The 20269-nt window shown below is 42.4% G+C and overlaps 1 protein-coding gene across 1 annotated transcript in view; it reads right to left on the bottom strand.

The window, feature by feature from the left end:
• The window catches only part of FSTL4 (follistatin like 4), a 521826-nt gene that overhangs the window by 18722 nt on the left and 482835 nt on the right, over positions 1–20269 (bottom strand). The window contains exons 10-14 of the mRNA XM_090064753.1: positions 18755–18916; positions 17513–17647; positions 9504–9622; positions 2365–2514; positions 1577–1684 (exon numbers count right to left, since the gene is read on the bottom strand). Of these exons, the coding sequence (XP_089920879.1) occupies positions 1577–1684; positions 2365–2514; positions 9504–9622; positions 17513–17647; positions 18755–18916 (674 nt within the window). The remainder of the gene's footprint in view (positions 1–1576; positions 1685–2364; positions 2515–9503; positions 9623–17512; positions 17648–18754; positions 18917–20269) is intronic.

The following is a 20269-nucleotide window of genomic DNA, read 5'->3' as shown; positions in this document are numbered from 1 at the left end:
TTTTACCTCCCAATATTTTAATTCTCTGAAGCAGTGAACAACCCAGGGTTTTTGTCTTTTAAAGAAATCAGAACTTTAGCAATCCATTGAGAATTGGAAACATTAGAATATATTGAAATGAGAAACATTAGAAATCTACTGGGAAATATTCTTATCCTGTGCACCATAGTTATCCCCAAAAGAAGCTGAAGGGGAAAGGAAGTGAAATAAAACCAGTGGAATTCAACGAAAACAAACAGCAGTGCAATGTTTGGAAGAAAGCTTGGTTTCGTACTACGGTAGCTGATACTAAAGAACAGCAGTTAACATTCTGCCCTTCTCTGATGTTAAAAATGAGAAGATGGCGTGTCCTGAGGGACCGATAACTGTCGACGCAGTTCTGAAGGTGCAACAGCATTTACAGCACCATACAATATATGGTGTCATACCCAGCCCTACGTTATCTAGGGAGATTCTAGTGCTGAACCAGAGATAAAACCAGGGTTTAACTTGCACCTATTGGCTGTGTCCAGTCAAGCAGGAGTGTGTGCTTGCAGTGCCAAAAGTAGCAGCGGCAGAAATTTGTGCCACTGCTCCGTGCCGCACCACACACCCTTGCATGCGCACTTAGTTGAGGGACAAATTGTCCTGCTTTGGGCAAACTGCCTTTCCCCTGCTCAGCAGGATGCGGGCATTGTGGGACTCGTTTGACCGTTGCACGGGTCAGAGTTGTCTTAATTCACACTCCTTAAGAAATGGTCTCTTTGGCCACATCAGACGAGCGCAGACGTTTGGGGACAAGTAGCAGCGATATACTTTGTCCCCAGGGAACACCTGTGCCATGCATGCTGTGGTGCATGGCAGGTTACCCAGGTGGGGTAGGGGAGGCTGGGACCAGCATCTGGGCTGGCCCCAGCAGCCTTATCTGGGGTCCTGGGGGCCTCCCAGGCTTGCAGCCGTGGCACGAAGCCTGGCCAGCAGCTGGCGCGTGGCTCTGACTGTCCAGTCTCCGGTTTTGTGCGGCACATGCTGCTGCCATGTGCGCCACCCTGCCCTTTTTGGGTGTGGGTTTTTTTTAACTCCAGGATCTCCTGGGGCCAAAAAAACCCCTCCATGCTGCAAAGTAGCAGCACAGGGAAGGCCTACATGCACCACATGCCCAACGTCTGTGGTTGTGTGGACGTGGCCTTTTAACTGTTGTATAAGTTCCAATATTTCTTCACTAGAAAGAGAGGTGTGCCCGTATGGCTATCTTGTAAGCACTTTGAGCCAGGTGTGCTTTAAGGATCCTGTCAAACTGAAGTGAGACTACCTAAATCACTGTGAACGTTATCTGCATATTTATATTTTTCTCAGTTGGTTACCAACTCTTTCTACATGTCCTTCCATGAGGCTCTGTTATCAATCCTGAAACAAAATGGGCACCGGCTGTTCAGCAATCCCCCTGCTGGTCTACAGCACATAAACTTCTCAAAACCAAATCAAACCATCAGAAGTGCAGAGATGCAGGGGGGAGAGGGAAAATGCACAATAGATCTGTCAAGACACAAAATGCTGTTATAGCCAACAGCGCTGTTAGAGAGAAATGCCAACTCACCTGCAGCGTTGGATGAGACTTCTGCATATCACCCCAGCTAAGGACCCAGACTTGGTCATGTGACTTATCATAATGTAATTTGGTAGGTAGGGGATCAACATCCATAGACTTCAAAGAACAGAAATATAAGTGTTTAATTTTATTTAGCAAATTAAAGGTGGCTCATGCAGATTTATGGTAATATTGACTTGCAAACATTGCTAGAAACATAGCTATAAAGTACCACTTCCTCTGCTTTGGCAAGGAAAGTAGTGTGAGCACTCGTCTCACATTAGAACTTGTAGTCAGTAGAACAGGAACCATAGATTCATAGACTGTAGAGTCAGAAGGAACCACAAAGGATCCCCTGCCCATGGCAGGAAGGAAGACCGAGGCCAGATGACTCCAGCCAGGTGTCTAGCAAGCCTTCTCTAGAAGACCTCCAAGTTAGGTGATAGTACCACCTCTCTTGTACCAGTTTCTGCTTGAGTTATGCCTGGGCAATGGCATGTGTTTCAACCTGGCTGTAACTAAGATTATGCTCAGCAAGTGTAGGTTAGACATATTTTTGAATCGAGATAGCTGCAAACTTGGCTCCAGGCACAGTGCAAAGACTATCTAGGCCATAAAACAGTTTTTCTTACACTGAGATCATAGCCTGGTCACTGACTTGGAGTTACCTGATGGGTCAAAACAGTACATGCCCAATCTATTAGCAGAGGGAGCAGCTCCACGGGGCAGGAACCTAATTTGTTGGCATATCAACACTTTTTTATGGTCCATGAACACATTTCTCCCTTGATACATACCTGCATGACTTTCTGGGTCTGGATATCAATAATCAGTATTCTATTTTGCCTGGGCTGTGTCACATAAATATACTTGTCTCTGACATTGATGGCTGAAGCCCAGAGGCAGGACTGAGTGGCTTCACCTTCAACTTCAGGACATATCTCTTCCTAAAAAAAAAAGAAGAAGAAGAGATAAGGTTTAATGTGCCTGAGTTAAGCTCCATGCTCTAAGCAGCATGCACTGCATCAATTAAAACTCCACAGGCCTACATTATTTCTTTTATGTTTTTCCCCTGGAAAACATGAAATAATTGTCAGTTTAGGAAGCGCACTGCAGTCTGGACCTACCCCAGTGAGACTAAGGAACTGTGCCGTGCTGCAAGCTCCATTCATATTCAAATAACTACAACACTGCGCAGAACAGACTTTTGAAGTCTGCCTGGTACAAGAAGACTTATGGTGCTGTCAACATTTATTAGAAATAGAAACCTCATTCTGTGGTTTTAAAAACATTGGTTTATGTTTAATGGAATTACTGCACTATGGTATTCCTCTTGCCTTCATTCTCAGGTTTAAGAAATCTTACAACGACGCGTTTGTGCTCTTACAGCAGCAGCAGAAGAGAAGTCACTTTATCCTACAGCCCTCCCACAGACAGATAGCAACTATCGTGTTTTGGACTAAATCCTGTTCACCTTATTCACAGCTGCATAGTTCCTTTAATCCAAAGAGACCAAAGATTTGCTGTTTTCTCTAGTGTTTTTTTTTCCTCTTAGTATCTCTTCATTTTTATTTCCCATGAATGGATTTGATTTCTTTAGTATTATTAAGTACCTAGAAATAAACTCCAAACAACAAAAATCTTGCCTTACAAGAGCAGATATCAATTTTTAAGTTAAAAAAGTAAGACTGAGAAGGCTAGATTCTTTCTCCCATTATGCTACTCTGTGATCAAGTCCAGACATGGAGACATGTGTGGTTTGTGGTGCCGCAAACCTCTCTGCAGCACCACAAACCACACAACCAGAATATTAAAATGTGCCCTGCAATGCAAATTTGCAGTGTGGGGGCAAATTTTGCTACCAGTGTTTCCCCGTAGGGAAAAAAAAGGCAGAAAAAAGAGCAGCACAGTGCACGCTACAACAAATGGAGGCTGGATCCTCCAGGGAGATGCTCTGGCTGCTGGCCAGAGCATCCTATTATTTCATTTGTGCCCTGGCTGCTGGGAGTCAGGAGGAGTGGGGAAAGGGCAGTTTGTCCAAAGCGGGACAATGTGTCCCTCACCAAAGTGCACATTCAAGGATGTGTTTTTTTTGTTGTTGCAAGCGCACACCCCTGCCCATCTGAGCATGGCCCATGGGTACAAAAATGAGCTTTGGTTTTGGGGGACAGAACATCTCCATCTAGGTCCTATTTCCACCTTGCCACAGCATATGGCTGCACTGGATAGCAACTATCATCACTCTTTTAACCTCCGGCATGTGTACCAGGCATGGCATGCAAGGCCATTTTCCTTGGCATGGGTTGGGCCAGGGAAGGCAAGAACTGTTTGCAGCCTCCTGGCTGCAGCCAGCCCCAGCTCTGGGTCATGAGCAGGGCTGGGGGGCAGGAGCTTTGGGTGGGGGCACAGGGCAACAGCATTACAAAGTAGGCCTTTTGATGTTCTCCTTGTATTTTTAAACTGTAAGTAATTGTGGGCCTGACCCTACACCCATTGAATTCCACATCAAACCTTCAATTAACTTCAGCGAATACTTAATAATACCTTGTATTTGTAGGGTCACAAGTGAACTTGGAAAAACTCATACCTGCTGACTGCCTATTAATTGCTTCCATTCCTTTCCAGCTACTTTGTTTCATAGGGCCTTGTAAACACAGAAAACGTATATTGTTCTAACTATAGAATATAAACCATCTAGTTATAGTGCTATAGTTTATTTCCGTATTACCAGGGGAATAAGTTATACTGCGATAAGCATGTTATTATCAATATAATGCATTGATGCAAGGGGTTCAGTATAACAATTACAGTTAAACCATTACAGCTGCAACTCATATAGTTACAACAGTCCAGAATTTGTGTGTAGACTAGGTTTAAGTTTTGAAGACTTGTTCTCCAAGTTCAGTGAGTTCTGCATAAGGACCTGCCACAATTTTGCAGCCAGCCAAAGTCTAGTCCTGCTTGCTTTTAGTTGGACTTACAAAAGCTCGAAGAACTGTTTGACATTTTTTTAAACCTCTCTTTTTCCTTTGATTCTTGGGTTCTTTTCAAGGTGCATTTTCTGGGCTACTTTTTCAACACATACGGTTCTTCAGAAAAGAATCAGAGAGGTCTGCTTTTGAGTCGTAACAGCTGTAATAAGGTTTAATAATATGTCCATGCTGAGGGATAACCTCCTGGGTGAGGATCAGAGTCTGGGCTTATAAGAAGACATATTAAAATACTCCAGTGAAGAAAAGACTGTTAACCACAGAGTTTTCAAGACTTACTTAAAAAAACAACAACTTATTGAGGACAAAGAGCTTGGTTCACAAAGTGGGACTGACTCTCACAATGCTTGGTTAGGTCCCACCCCTCTATAGGAGTTAAGTCAGGTCATTTGTAGCCCTGCTCACTATTTTCTAAACTGTGTTAACTGATTCACATCGCCCTGTTCAAATCAGATTTCAGTTTGAATTAAGGGCTAATAGATGATCACTGACCATCAGCCCATTAACAGTCCCAGTTCTCAGCCCCTGTGTGGGTTTATGTGCCTAGCCCTTGGGATTGGAAGTAATTCGGAGGTGAATAAATCTTTTTAAGCATTGCTACATTGTTGCAAACCTACTGCAGTTATCTCAAATGCTGTTCCAGCAGCTGTAATGAGTGTAATTGCTCTGAGTGTTGATGACCATCTCAGGCAACATGTTGTGGGGGAAAGGGGCCAAAGAGGGCTTCCCCACTCCTCCACAGACCAGTAGCTCCTGTGCTTGGAAAGGGCTGGGGGCTCAGTCAGGATATTTGCTGCTTAGTCACTCTGAACTATTGTTGGCACATTTGCTTTTGTAAAGGTGTTACTTTGTGCCTGATAGCCTCTGTTGTGTTGCAAAATCCCAGCTTAGTTTCCCTTGTGGGGATTGATGTTCGCAATGCTTATCTGCTGAATTCCTAAGGACCATTTTTTCTAAAAGCAATGCTGTGTGTGTGTGTATATATATATATATATATATATGTGTGTGTGTGTGTGTATATATATATATATATATATGTATGTGTATATATATATGTATATGTGTGTGTGTGTTGATACAGTTTAAATTGTCTAGTTTGGACAGCCCTAGTCTGCATTAATTTTAATCTGCATTCAGTGAGGATTCAGTCATTTGGCCTGGAGTTAATTTTAATTTGGACTACAGGCATCCACGCGTATGTAGTGACCACTGTAGTCTGGATTAAATTTAGAAAAACGTAACATCTACAAATGGCCTATGTGCCTAACCCAAATGACAGGGAGGTGCCTACTTCTGCTTGTGATTCAAGTTCTTTCCAGGAGTCAAGCAAGCAGGCCCGTCTTTCAAATACCAGGGCTGAGGACTGCCACCTGGTGAGCACTGACAATCCATCTGCTCCCCCACTGTGGGGGAGGAAGAGTGGGTCACGGGCCCCCAAAGGCTGCAGTGCACTTACTGACAGCCAGCCACCTCCCAAGCTGGGGATTTGCAGCATGCTCACAGCTTGTTGGTGAGCTCACTGGGAGACTGCTACCTGTTTCCCTTTCTGCACAGTACAGGAGCATGCAGGCTCCCAGTGAGTGTAGGACTGAATAACCCGAAACACCTGCATGCCTTTAGGGTGGCTTTGTAGCACTCCAGCCAGCGTGGCTGGCCTTGTCTTCCTATGTCTATAGTTCTACATTTTTGTGGCACTTTTAATACTGCAGATGGAAAGACTCTCCGTGGCCTGTGAGTCATTCTCATTGTCTTTTTCAGTCCCTTACTTCTCTGCCTCCTTTTGGCCCTGCAGAGATTTCCTATCTGAGTGCCATGTGGGTTGGGTTCAAGAGGAGAGCTGGAGAACTCTTTGGGGAACGGTGCACCTGTGACCTGGTGGCTGGAGCACTTTGCTAAGAAGTAGATATTACTTCAAGACCCATATGGGTCACATGGGGCCTAGCGCCTCGATCTCTTGTGTCTTCGGCAAGCACTAGGCTAGATGGTGGGAGGGATACCATCCTCTTACACCTAGCACTCAGTCACTAGTCATGATTTTCTGCAACTAAACTTCAGGATTTACCCAGTATTGTGTATGTCTGTGCAACTCTGTCTGAACCAGGTGTTCAGGCAGCCAGAGAACAGCCTACTGAGCACGTAGGAAAGGTTGCTACTCTGAATCCCAACAGTTTGTGAGTGCCACAAACTGCGGATTAGATCCATGGAGGTGAATTAGAACCTGACCCCGGGTCTCTAGGCAGAGTTTTGTGAATGGCAGAAGTTCCTAATCATTAGGCTTGTCATTAAGCATCTAAGTAGTACTTAGGTCTAGGACCATTCAGAAAGCCTGAGGTGGAATCAATATGTTACATGGTTTACTCTAAGTGCCCAAGGTTAGACTGGGTGTGAATATAGCACGTTTGCCCTTGGTGGGGTGGGCGAGTGGGGCAAACACAAGAGGCTGCCTGCATTGGCCAAGGCCAGCACTTTGGAGGCATCCTACACTCCTCCTGGCACTCCCCCCAGGTTTCCGGATGCAGCCAAGCAACCAGGCCACCCCAGCTGGCTGGTTGGTGAGTATTCCTGCCGCCGCTACTGCGTCAACAGTCAGTCACAGGCAGCCGTCAACTACACACAGCCGGTGGAGGGAGGCAGGTTTGCCCTGCAGCCTGGTCGGGCTCCATGGGCTGCCCCTGCTCACAGCGGCATAGGGGTCCCTGGGATTTGTCTGGGCTTGGGGCATAGGGTTGCCAGCAGGACAGAGGCAGGGGGAGCAGGGCGTGCGAGCTGCTGGGGGGGAAGCCATGCCAGTGGTGCACCCTGCATTGCTGGCCCAGGTTGGTAGGGCATGGAGTGTGTCTCCCCCTCCCCAGTTCTGTCCAAGCCCCGGGGCCCATGCACTGGAGCGGCTCCAGGAAGGGCTTGGAGGGTGCCCCACCCCCTGGGGTCGGCTCCTGACTGAACCCCGATTCTGGTCCCTGAGGGGGCAGCCATGCATTTGCACCTGCAGTTGGGGTGCCTGGCAGGGGATGAGTCTAGCACCGAGATCGGGGAGGCAGCAGGCCCCTGTTCAACAGTTTGCTGGGCTGAGCTGGCAGCTGCACCCCCCCTGCCCCTCCAGAGCACAGTGCCACGTCAGCACAGAGGGGAAGGGTTGTGGAGGGTTGGCAGAGACAAAGGTGAATCCACAGCTGTACCCAGCAAGGTGGGTCCAGGGGAAGAGCTGCACTCCAGTGCCAGGGGCTGGCAAAAGACCCCAGGAAAAGCACATACACTTCTGCACACTCTTTGCACGCTCCCCAGATCAGGGCATTGTCTCACAACTCTCCAAGTAGCTGCCACAGGCTGAAGGGAGCTGGGATCCCCCAGTATCCCTGGGAGCGGGGCGGGAGGGGGTGAGCAGCTGTCTAGAGTCTGTGGTGGGTGGGCAGCCACCGGGTTTTTGTCCTTTGCTCCATTGCTTTGCTCTGACCCCAGGTGCCACCACTTCTGAGGGGAGGGGAGGGGAGTTGGCAAGGCTGCTAACGAGATCAGGCTGGTGGTGGACCTGCCTGAGCTGAGCCAGCCCAGCCAGTGCTCAAGCAGCAGGTGGGGCTGGGCAGGGGGCTCTCCTGGCTCCCCAAGTTGTAGCCCCTGTTCCTGCCCTGGAATTGCCCATGGCTGCCCTGTGCCCTCTCCAGGGACCAGAGCCCCACAACTGCTAGCTCTGAGGGAACAGGGAATCCTGTTCACCCCCTGCCCCCCGCCTCGGTCCTGGCTGGGCCTGACACCTGGCAGGAGGCAGGGCTGGGGACATAGGCTTTGCTGACTTGGCTCTGTGACCATTCGACCCTGTCATCCCTTGGGGGGCCCTGGTGAACAGTTGTTCCCCCAGATCCTGATGAGCACCCCTGATAAGTTTATAGGTGGCCACCAGATCTCCCCTGAGCCTTCAGCTTTTCCAGGCTGAAGAGTCCCATGGCTCTCAGCCTCTCGTCATAAGGTCTGCTTTCCTGACCTCTGATCATGCGCGTGGCTTTCCTATGCACCCTCTCAAAAAACTTAAAATGAAGGGTAGGGTGGTCTTCTTGCTCTCTGCGTTTAGTGGCTTAGTCTCATGGCTAAGGTGATTTGTGTTTTTCCTCCCCTTCCCACCTTGACTCGGCTATTTTTAGGCCCCTGACCTCACCATCAGTAAAAGTTCAGTTACATTGTGTAGGATAGTTCATTAAGAGTGATGTATAGAAACATGTGCTAAGAACTAGACAATCAACTACATTTTTTGTAATCCAAACAAGCTATCAATACTTTTGGTCGTTACTCACCAAATGATCTGAACAGAGAAACTGGAGGTGAAAATCTTGCATGGATTTGAGCAAATTAAGCAAAAGCTGTGCAGCACATTAATAATATTCTGTCAGGATTGTAACATGTAGTTCCCATAGATTTCAGCTGTGCCCAGGATCTGCTGGTACATGTTTGACTGGGCGTTATGAAGTTGCTAGTTGTGAATGTCTGATTTTAAGCTATTAGTATATTGGGTTCAGCTGTTGGGGAGCTGGCAGCAAAGGCTGGTCCTCTGCTAGCTGCTGCCAATCAGAACACAGTGGTGCTGCAATCCCTCGCTATTCTGCTGCCCAGACCACCCCATCTCCTGCAAACTGTAGTACATGGGGATAAAAGCCAGGTATATCATGTCTGCATTTGCTCTTCCACAAACAAGGAGCCCTCAGCTGGGTGCTTTTTTGCCCCCGTTCTGAATTTGGTAGTTCACTTGGCATAGGCTGAAATGTCTCCGTGACACGCTCTGTACTGCCAAACCAGACCCAAGGCACCCTGCAATTCTGAAGCAGCTTTTGTATACCCCCAAAATGCCTCCTTCCTCACTCTCAGCTGGACACATCCAATATAATTTTCCCTTCCTGACTCGATCCTCTGTACAAGTATACGCTGACTGATGATTTGGATACCTTATTTCAATAACTTACATAGCTTGTAAAAATTCTTTCATTGGGTTTGATGTGTCTTCGGATCTCACATTCATTTGGCTGAATGACTGTGATTCCATCGTCAGAAAAGACATAAAACATGTTCCCCACGCTGAGGCCTTTAAGGAAAGAAACAAAGCGAAAGAAGTGGGGAAAAAAAGATTATGCCTTCTAAACTTTTTTGCTTGAAGAATTCAAAAAACCCACCCAAAGAAACAAACAGCCAAAAATCACATTACGTCAAAATTGGTCATTTGGATGCATTTGGCGCATTCACAAAATCAAATTTCATGTCACAACGAGGGCTTCAAGGTGTGAGGAAGGAAGTACAGACATATTCAAAAATGCATTGCCTTGGTGGTGGCAGTTATAAAATCATCAGGTAAATGGAGGTCTTGTACACACACACACACATATACATATATATCTCTATCAAAATCTGAATCAGAGAAGCCCCTGTGTGATATTCTGACCTTGTCCAGTCACAACTTCCTGTTTTTCACTGCACAACAGAAATAGTTTGCTAGTAATTTCACAATTGAGAAGCTTCATCTAACATGAATCTGAACCCATCCACTTACAATTAATTTGTCCTTTTGTAATTTCGTAAGAGCAAAGCTGTTTGTTTATTCCACGAGGTATTTTTTGAAAAATAAACTCCCGTATATAAAATCATCCAGATGAATGCAAAAGCCACCAAAACAGATACATTTTTGAAATTTTGCAAACTGTAATTCACAAATGTGGAGTTTTTAGCATTGCAAGAGCACTCGTCTATCCGAACTGGGGCATTCCAGGAACTTTTTAAAAAAAACGTCTGCTTCTTAGTGGATTTCTGTTAAGAGATCATATTTTCACATTTCCGTTAAACAGAAATGCTACAACATTGATAGTTTGTTTTCTCTTTAGCTACATGCGAATGCAGTAATGGATATTTTAGAAGGTGGGTGAGGGATCGTTTCATAAGGTTTACTCAAAAAGATCCCAGTACCTCTTATGTTTTAACACCACCGTGCCAAGTAAATTCTTTCAATAGCCATTGTCATCCCCGGTAATGTTGATAGTGTACTTATCTGCCAAAGTTCCACAATACTGAATGTGAAAATATGTTTTTAATAACATTATATTCTCCATGAATGATAAGGTCCCAATCCTACAAATAAGAACAATTTTGCGCTACTATTTTTTCTTATAAAAGACTTGTTAGGGCTATTCACATATACAGAGTTGCTTACACATATTAAATGTTTGCAGGATTGAGGCCTAAATCATCATAGGAGATTTTTTTTTTTTAAACAAAAACAATGGGGCAAACACATTTCTAAAAAATTTCATAAAATGTTTGGTATCTTTATTTGAAATTTCACTATGGGGAAGAATAAACTCTCCTTCCATTGAATATTTGGTACCAAAGCAGATCTGAATGTAGAGCCTCTTTAGCTTTTGCTGTTTGATGTTGCACAAAGATTCTGATACTTTAATTTTAGCTTCTGAGCCATATCACAGAAATACCCCAGTTAAGGCATCAAGCGGATACAGGAGCTGTGATCCTTAAATGTGATGCCACAGTGAGGGATCATGCATTCTGGAAAAAGCAAAAAATATTGGATTTCAACTCAAGCTTTACTTAGGAATAAGTAGTGCGGTAGGTGCAAAGGGCCAATTTTTCAAACATATATTGCCAAGTCATTTGCCCAGGCATTATGGACCAAAACCCACACTCACTGCATACACACAACTCCCATTTTTGATGGGAACTGACAGCATACGTCAAAGGACAAATTATGGTCCTCTGCTTAATGAGTGCATATGTAAAAAGAATGTATTTTAAGAACTGGACTCAGCCATGCAATAAGTCGTGACACTTGTGAGAAATGCTCGTTGCTGTTGTCGTCCTTATCGTTCGTATTATTTTGTCTGATGATTTGGTTAACAACCGGAATGCACATTTCAGACTTTAGATGCATTTATCCTTTTATTTTAGCTCTTCGTTGACTTGAAGTCAGTCACTCTGCAAGTAGCTTCAGTTATTTTGCAGTATTTTAAGGATTCTGATTTTTGCCAGTAAAGTTAGTGTGAGATTTTTGTTAACTTGGATATAAGCAGATGTTATTTATTGCATTAAGATGCTGAAAATATGCTGTACTCCTTATAACCAGGATTAAATGTAAATATTTTTAAAATCAATGGCCTTCACATGATTTATTAAATCATACTTTTACGTTTTGCTCATTATGCATGGAATTCTGCCATCACATATAACATCCTGACTGGCACTAATGATCCCACTGGTGTCAATAGGTGGGAACAGACATTTGGGGAGGTTAGGGGGAGCTTAGGTTCCATTAAAAATGGCCTCCTGACCTAAGTTAGTTCCCCTACATCTGGACCTTACACGTGGATCCCTCGTTGCGTCGATCTAAGTACAAACTGTACAGAAGTTCTACAAATGCTAGATCACTCAAAAAATGGCTGACTTGACTTGATCTAATTTAACTGTAGCTCTGAAGTGCACCAAGTTAGATCGATTTAACTGAACATCTGTACATGTTCTGAGCACAGCTGGCCTTAACCCCAGGCTTGCGCTTTTCCTATCTCCTCTGCCACTGGACTATTTTTAGCCCCCTGGCCCTTCCTGCCACCCTGAGATGGACAAGTCCCCCTCTATGGACCAGCCAGCCCCAGTTCCTCCTGCCAAATGCCCTGATTCCACAAGCCACTCTTGGTGCTGGTTCTGCTGGTGTTTGCCAGTGCTAGGAGCCAATCGAAGTAAAGTTGGCATGGGGGAAGGGGTCGGCGGGCTTGGAGGAACTGGTTTGCTGGAGGGGGTTGTTTATTTGGGGTGGGGAAGCAGGAGCTAAAAATAGCTCCTGGAGAGCCCCCTTGATCCTGCCACCTCCCCCATACTGCCCCCACAGAACCACAAGCTCTACCAACCTTGCCAATACACCCATGAAGCCCCAGCTCCCTGATCCACCTCCCTCTTCCCCATCCTGGCTTACTTTGGTCAGGCTCCCAACACTGGAAAATGCTGGTAAAACCAGCCTTGGGAAGATATGAGGGGTCAGGGGCAATTTGGTGGCACTGGGTGGGAAGGGAGGGCACGGGAGGGATCTGGGAGGAGGGTGTTGGTGGGATTGGAGTGGATCTCTGATCCTGCCAAACCCCGCATTTCTCCCAAGCCCTCCATGGACCCTGCTAGCCCCCCAGTCCTGCCAACCCTCCGGCAGACAATGTTAGCTCCCTACTCCCTCCAACTCCCCCCACCCAACAGACCCTGATAGTTCCCCTTGATCCTGGCTGCCCCTCTCCTTCCCCCAATTTACCTTAGATCAGACTCCTGTCACCAACCTAAGAATGACCGAGTTAGATCAGGGAACCATTTTTAACTTGATCTAGCCCCCCAAATTTATTACAATACTGTCTGTACAAAGCCAATTGGACAAATTCTGCTCTCAGTGATGTTGGTGGAAACCTAATAAGCCCGCAATGCTTTAAAAAACTGTAGGAACCATTTTTTCTTTTAATATATGGAGCTTTATATCTGGTAACAAATTCAAAACACTTTATGAAATCCAAGTCTGGCTTACTGTAGCAGACATGTAATAAAAGGCAAAGTAATGCATTGCCTGGTTTTCCTTAGCATTGCATTACAGATGAAGCTTGGTGCAGGTGTCCTTTACTTTTTAAATCACCAAAAAGAAACACAATATGATGTTTTCTTGATTAAGGAATCAATTCTGATAACATGATTTTTCCTTGTTCACGGATCATTATTTATGTTCTTTCCTCTTGCCTCTCTCTAGGCATAATAGAAGCTACTCCAGATTTTAAAATGAACAATAATGTGATGATCAATTCTACTTTAGAGCCATCCGCTATTTTCTGTGTAGGAAAGCCATGAAAACAAATAGTGTTGGGGGTGATACTGAAGTTGTGATGGTATAGGAAAAATGAGAGGGGCAAGAATTTTTGTAGGTGATATTTGGAAAGGTTTATGTCCATCCCAGCAATACTGCCCAGTTTGTTCAATAAAAGATACTACCCACAAAAGGCCTTGCTCCTCACATGTAAAGAAGGATGCTTCCTGATTATTACATAGGCTTCCAATTATCTTCTTATAGCATGTTTCTGTTTTAGTTATTCTGTAAAGAGTTTTGAAAATACAGTCCTTTTAAAATGATCAACTGAAAGTTTTTAAACACTGACTTCAAGGAAAAAGCTTGCTTCATACACTGTAACATCTAGTGATTTACTTGCATCATAGGTTACTACTGTATCAATGGCAGCATGAGACTAATGCTCTTATGGGGCTTCCTGTCTACCAAAAAATTGTTTATAAAATCTGACATAAGAGATTTTATTTTAAATATAAAAATAAACCCCCTTTTTCAATAAAAGCTCCTCTCTTCCTCACTGAGCCTTATTCTATGTCAGATTTTATAATACTAACATGTTTGTTCAGTGGATCCTTTTCTCCAGCATGAATTTGCAGATCAGGCAGTTTACAACTTTATAGCTACTAGGTAGAGAAAAACATTGAAACAATCTCACTCTGAACCTGCTGAGTTGTTTCAAGAACATCAGCAGTAAATCTGTCATTACTAGCGCCATGTGTTTTCCTCTAACCATGCACAGTTTAATTTATAAAGTACACAAGTTTGATTTACAACAGCTATTCTCTGTTTAGGGTGCTATTACACAACGTTACATAATTAAAGTCCTTGTATTCCTTTAAATATCACTATATTTTTTTTCCCTTATTTTGTTGCATGTAAAGTTTTCTTCCCTCTCCAATTCCTTCTTCTCTGAGAACGGAATATGTATTAAAGTCGGTACCACGTTATGGGGTACCAAATATATAAATGACTATGCAGTACCATATACATGAGGCCTGACGGATTAAACCAAAATAAAAAGGTCAGTTTGGCAATAAAAAAAAGTGGCAATTGCATTCCTATTTATTCCTCTTTATTCTCTCCTTTAAATAGAGTAAAGCAAATCTTAACCTCAAGTTACCACAGTGCCATTTACATGATGCTCAGCTGTGAAGGGACATTCTCCATCACTGGGCATTACACACTAGCAGGTGGTGTTCTGGGAAATAAGTGTGGGAAAACCGCTTCAGGACAGTCTGCTTAGGTTAGTGATTCTGCCACATCTAATGACCTGAAGCCTGCTGCTTTTACACATGTGCTGTCAGTATTACTGCAGGGGACTGGACAACAGACACACTCTGGGTGTTCACATGCCAGGATGAAAAAATACAGGTCACTAAACACTGTCACTTTCCTTATGCCTCTCTATTCCTAAGGGCAAAGCAAAAGCAAAGCAAAAAGCCCTAGGCTGAGAGAATGAAATAAGGTTTTTCTTTTTGGATAAGGCAGAGGAGTGGCTATGAAATGGCCTTTGCACTCTCCTCTGTTTGGATTGTTTGGGAATAGCAGGAAAACATGCCTATGCCAGACTTATTTTGTAATACTTGCAGACCAGAGATTTCTTTGTGTGCAAGCCTGGCAATACAATTTGGAATTGCCTTATGGATTGGGCCTGGACTCGCATGCATTCACATGTTTGCAAGGCTGGTTGTTTCATGGGCCAGAGCCAGCTTTGCAAGTGGGTTGGGGGCACATTCACAAGAGCCAATAAAATCCACAGTCCCGATATTTGTGCATGCAGTTACCACAGCTACATATATATGGGACAGACTTCTAAATAGCTAGTGTGGGCACAACTTTTAAACCAGTTTTGCATCCTCAGTTACTGTCACTGCATGTGCAAGCTGGTGTAACAACACCTTAGCACTCTTTTTCTTTTTCCATATGGAGAGCACATGCACACAAAATCAAAACCAATTTTGGTTTCAACTGTCCCTGTTCTAAGTTTGCATCCATTAGTTGCTCAGAATACTTTTTCTTTAAATTAGTCTTCAAGTTGCACATCCTTTGACCTCGTGTGGGGCACACTGTAAATCTGATAAGACAAGAGATCTTAACTGCCAATTAAAACAGCATGTAATAGGGCAACCTGTGCCCTGAATATATTGAAATGATAGGAGCAAAACTTACTGCTTCAGCCACCAAACATGAACACAAACAATTTGTGTGGTTTAAATAATACACTAATGCTTGCTAATAAAAAACCTGGCAAATAAATAGATGAAAACACTTTTTGTAATGGCACATACTGAACTGAAGTGTGTGCTTGTTCATTTACCATTAATTATTTTTGTTGTGGAGATTTTTTTCTTATTTGTTAAGAATGCGATATTAAATTACACTGATCAACAGTTCTGTTCAAATGCAGAATTGTATATACTTCATGATCACCTCTCATTTTGTAGGAAAAATACATATGAAATTATGTCCAGGATTTATATCACAAAATAGACAAGCTAATGTGAATGGGTTGGCTTTTGAAAGTCTAGTCTATACTTAGTGTGACAACTGGGAGAGTTGATAAAGTCAGTGGAGAATGGCCCATTATGGAATTATTAAAGCAGACAAGCACATTATCACTACAACAAAACAACTTTACTGCAGTACCTTCCTCTCGCCACAGTATGTTTGCAACTGCAGCATCAGAAAATTGGGGAAGCCAGAAAATGATCAAGAAAAGGAAAAACATAAAACAATGTCAAATGTTGCACTGTAGCAATTAACTGAATCAATACTCTTGTTCAAATGAACTATTTAGTTTGTAAAAACGTCATAGCATTCATCCAGGCAAAATAAAACATCAGGAAAAATAAGCATTCTTAAAGTCAAGTTTCCTGTCTTGGGAGAGTCCTGAAGTCTTACTAGAACAAATGGGATTTTTGCCTGTGCAAACACATAGGATCAAACCTTGATGAACAGTGATTTCTTGAATCTAATTGTAGATATTGTACAGACAATAATTTTGTGTACATTTTCAATAAGCAAACATAACAACTTTCTGAAGCCTTGAGATGACAGGTAAACCATCTAAACACTTTGCAGTATTTCTTCTGGGAATTTAGGAAACAACATTGTATTTTCATTTATGGTTCAAATACCATCCTTAGGTACCCTTGTAATTGAGTTTTTGTTCAAAATATATTAAATGATTTGCCAGTTGAAATTCCCTTGCTCAAGCATTCAAGGTAGAATGAATGATCTTAGTAACAGTATGGAATTCTATTTAATGAACAAAAGAATATTTTGTTCCAAAGTATTGCTTTGGGTCTGCAAGCTTATTTCTTATTATCTATTTCAATATGTATACTAGGAAGGTGAGATAAGCAGCAACGTATTGTTTACACGTGAACCTCTGATATCAACATGCACCCTTAGGAGCATCATATACACAAATACTTGGAAAGGAGTACTTTTTGCAATTACTCTAGAGCGGCAGCTAATCACTCCTTCCAACAGTTCACTCTCATGTTGGGAAGTACTGCAAAGATAACACTGTTGCATACATAATGGTGACAGGGGCTAAGAAGTAAATGGCAAAATAGTTGACCTGGAAAAAAAATCATACTGTTTTGACAATCTGTTTTACTCCTATGATGTAGACAAACTAAAAGCTTATAACCAATCTAATCTGATAGCATCCCTTAAAGTTTCATAGCTATTGTATTATGCTGCATATAATTGGCTTGAAAAAGGAAAGACTTCCATAAAGCGAACAATGACATTTTTTCCCTAAAATCATGTCACCATTAGAAGAAATCTTTTGGTTTGGATTGTTTGAAAGCCAACAGTGTTAGCAATGTATTATTTTAGTAAAGATACTCTCCATACCCATATTTCAACACATGCTGTCACATAAAACGGCCTCGTGTGGTTCTAAAGTGAGTCTTTTCTCTTACTCCATGTATTTTCTGAAAACCAGAATTTGCTCCAGTGTAGACAAAACTCCCACTGGTGTAGCTGGAGTGCCACATACTGCATATAATGACTGTGGGACTGAATTGTAATGATACCATTGTTTGATGACCGTTTTAGTGGGGTTCTCAGAAAGAAGAAGGGAAAAATTAAGCTTACGGGTTTTTCTGGCTGAATCTTCAATGAAGAGAGAAGATATGTCCTCATCCACTCCCACTTCATTTTTGGCGATGCAGGTATAGGCACCAGTGTCTTCATATCGAACACTACTGATATGAAGTTCACTTCCATTTGCTGTAAGAAAGACATCCATAAGGTGTGTTCCACTTGACCGTAATGATATTATGTAACTGCTCTAACTTCCTAAAGGCAACTTCTCTCCTGAGCTTTGGTGAGAGATGCCTGCATGCAAATTATAGGTTTCACCTGAGAATGTTTTCTGTGGCTCAGCTTAGAGTTTTTGAGGAGTTTTCATCAGAGTCCATGAATTGCTAATGGCTGAAATGTTGCCTCTTTCTATTAGGAAACTTAGACTTTCCACAAAGAAATAAAGATGAATTCCATACCCAAACAGACCGCATTTAGCTGACTTGCCCCAGATAAAAGCATGCCAGATTACTTTTTGCAGTTGTGAAAAAAGTCATACAAATTCTAAACAAACTTCTTTATAAAACCAATGTAGACCTGATTTTTCACTATTTTAGCTGAAGGTATTAATTTTGTCTACATAATTCTGGCTATCACCTTTTCCCCCCTATTGATAGCCATCATTTAAAGTACTTTTTCTTGCTTTCACATTTTTGGTGACAATGCTTCAATGATGCATACAGTGGCCAACAGCATAAGGGCTACCCCACTTCACTGTAGGGTTAGAATTCTTGCACTTGGTGGGTAAGTAGAACTTAGCATTCTTTGCACTTACCCACAAAATGCTAACGTACAAGTTGAACTCACATGTGACCCTGCTTTGCACCTAGCTTTTGAAAATGAGGTCCAAAATTAGCAGCGAGGAATAATTTCATTTGCAGTTATTAGTATGAAAACAAGCTGCATGACTGAGAGCCTGATTCGCAGTTGATTTGCATCGTGCATAAACAGTTACACCTAAACAAAATGGATGTAATATATTGTCCTTCTGATCTGCATTGATTTACACAAGAGGCAAGGCGCTCAAGAATAAGGCATTCTGTGTTTTAAGAGAATGCTGTTACCGCTTATATCAATCAGTATCATACTTGAGAAAGTCAGCAGAGAAACAGATAAAAAAGGAAGAAAAGGGTTGCCACGTAAAGTGTTTTTAAGCCCCTGTGACAAAGTAAAAGGAAAATAAGTTATATTTGTAAGTGCAAACAATTCTGCTTAACTCCTATAGCATGTAAATTAACCAGTATTTTTTCTTACCTAAGAGTGTTAGTTGTTTGGACAGTTTTGGCATGATATCAATACCATTCTTTAGCCAGGTGATTCTGGGATTAGGAATCCCTTCAGCATGACATTTGAGGCTTGCAGATACACCAGGTTCCTGGGCCTGAGTTTCAGGATATACACGAATCACTGGTGGCACTATAAAAAAGGGAATTTGTGACTTTAAACCAACCTGTCAGTTGTCATCTTTCTTTGTCCTATGTCATCCATTAACTTTGACTGTGCTATACAAATGATTCAAGGAAGGATGAAATAACATTCCACTTTTCAACATAAGCTAGAATAATGGCAGGAATATGGCTCCTCTGCTTGATTGGCTCTGCAGTGGAGCTTGGCCCCTCCTCCACCCCACCCAACAGCAAATGTCTGTTGGGTCAGGGGTGGGTTTGTTTTAACTCATGGCACTTTCTGTGAAGCACCATGAGTTAGAGCTGGGAGCTGTATGTCTGTCAGTGCCCTAAGTTCTCAATGCACGTCCAACTGATGACAACAGAAATATTCCCATAAAATTCAATGGCAACTGAATTGGGGGCTAAGGAGATTAACTTGCTCGAAGTTAAACATTCTTTAGTGCTTTGCAATGTAATGTAAATGGTAATCTCACTGAAACTGATAGGAACCGAATGGGATTTTCCACCTGCATGTATTAAACAAATGGCATCAAAATATTCAACAATTAACTAGGTGTAATATAATACCTGAAGTCTTTGCTATATACCATATTAAAAACTGAGGTATGTATAAATTATTACTTTTATTTGAAGGCATTTAATATTGACTTAATTCCTGGTAGGAAGTTCTTTATGAGGCACTTAATGTACTGATTGGCAGAACTACTAATTATATTACAATTTCAGACATGTTTATTGATTTTCAATCATGTTGCTTTCATGGCTTAGTTGAACAAACCATAATAACACCAATTAACTATTTTTTAACTACCTGGCCTGGCATTTTACAACACTTTAAGGTATTTGATTCTAAAACATATTTTCAATAGTTTGTCTTTGTTCTCTGTGGTTTTTTTTACCTTTATTATTTACATACATTTTAATTTATTCATTGAGCAAGTTGTTGGGTTGACAAATTACAGAGCTGAAGATTTAATTACTCTACCTATGAAGAATATATAACATAAAAATTTATATTTCTTCACTATTACTACACAATTACTAGAGATTTCTCTTAATCTCTTACTAAGGAAATACTTTGGTGTTCCATACACTCCACTACCTAGTAACTAATACTAAATATTTTCACTAGCTATGATAGGTGAATCATGGACAAGATTCATAATTCAATCAGTATACCTCATGCCTAATGCAAAGAGGCGAGACCATTATTCAATTACCATGTTGTACTAATAGTTATTATTATTAGCTTTGTTAAGACCCTAGACTTTTAACTAAAATTCCTTGCAAGCTGAATCACAATAGGCCAGATTTTCAAGAATATTTAGGGGCTCCTCTAATGTGCAGGGAGTCTCCTCCA

The sequence above is a fragment of the Crocodylus siamensis genome, chromosome 10, assembly GCF_052110815.1.
Source record: "Crocodylus siamensis isolate JL-2025a chromosome 10, ASM5211081v1, whole genome shotgun sequence".
Taxonomy (NCBI): Eukaryota; Metazoa; Chordata; order Crocodylia; family Crocodylidae; genus Crocodylus; species Crocodylus siamensis.
Note: the sequence above shows the minus strand (reverse complement) of the source record. Positions and strands in the feature narration are given on the sequence as shown.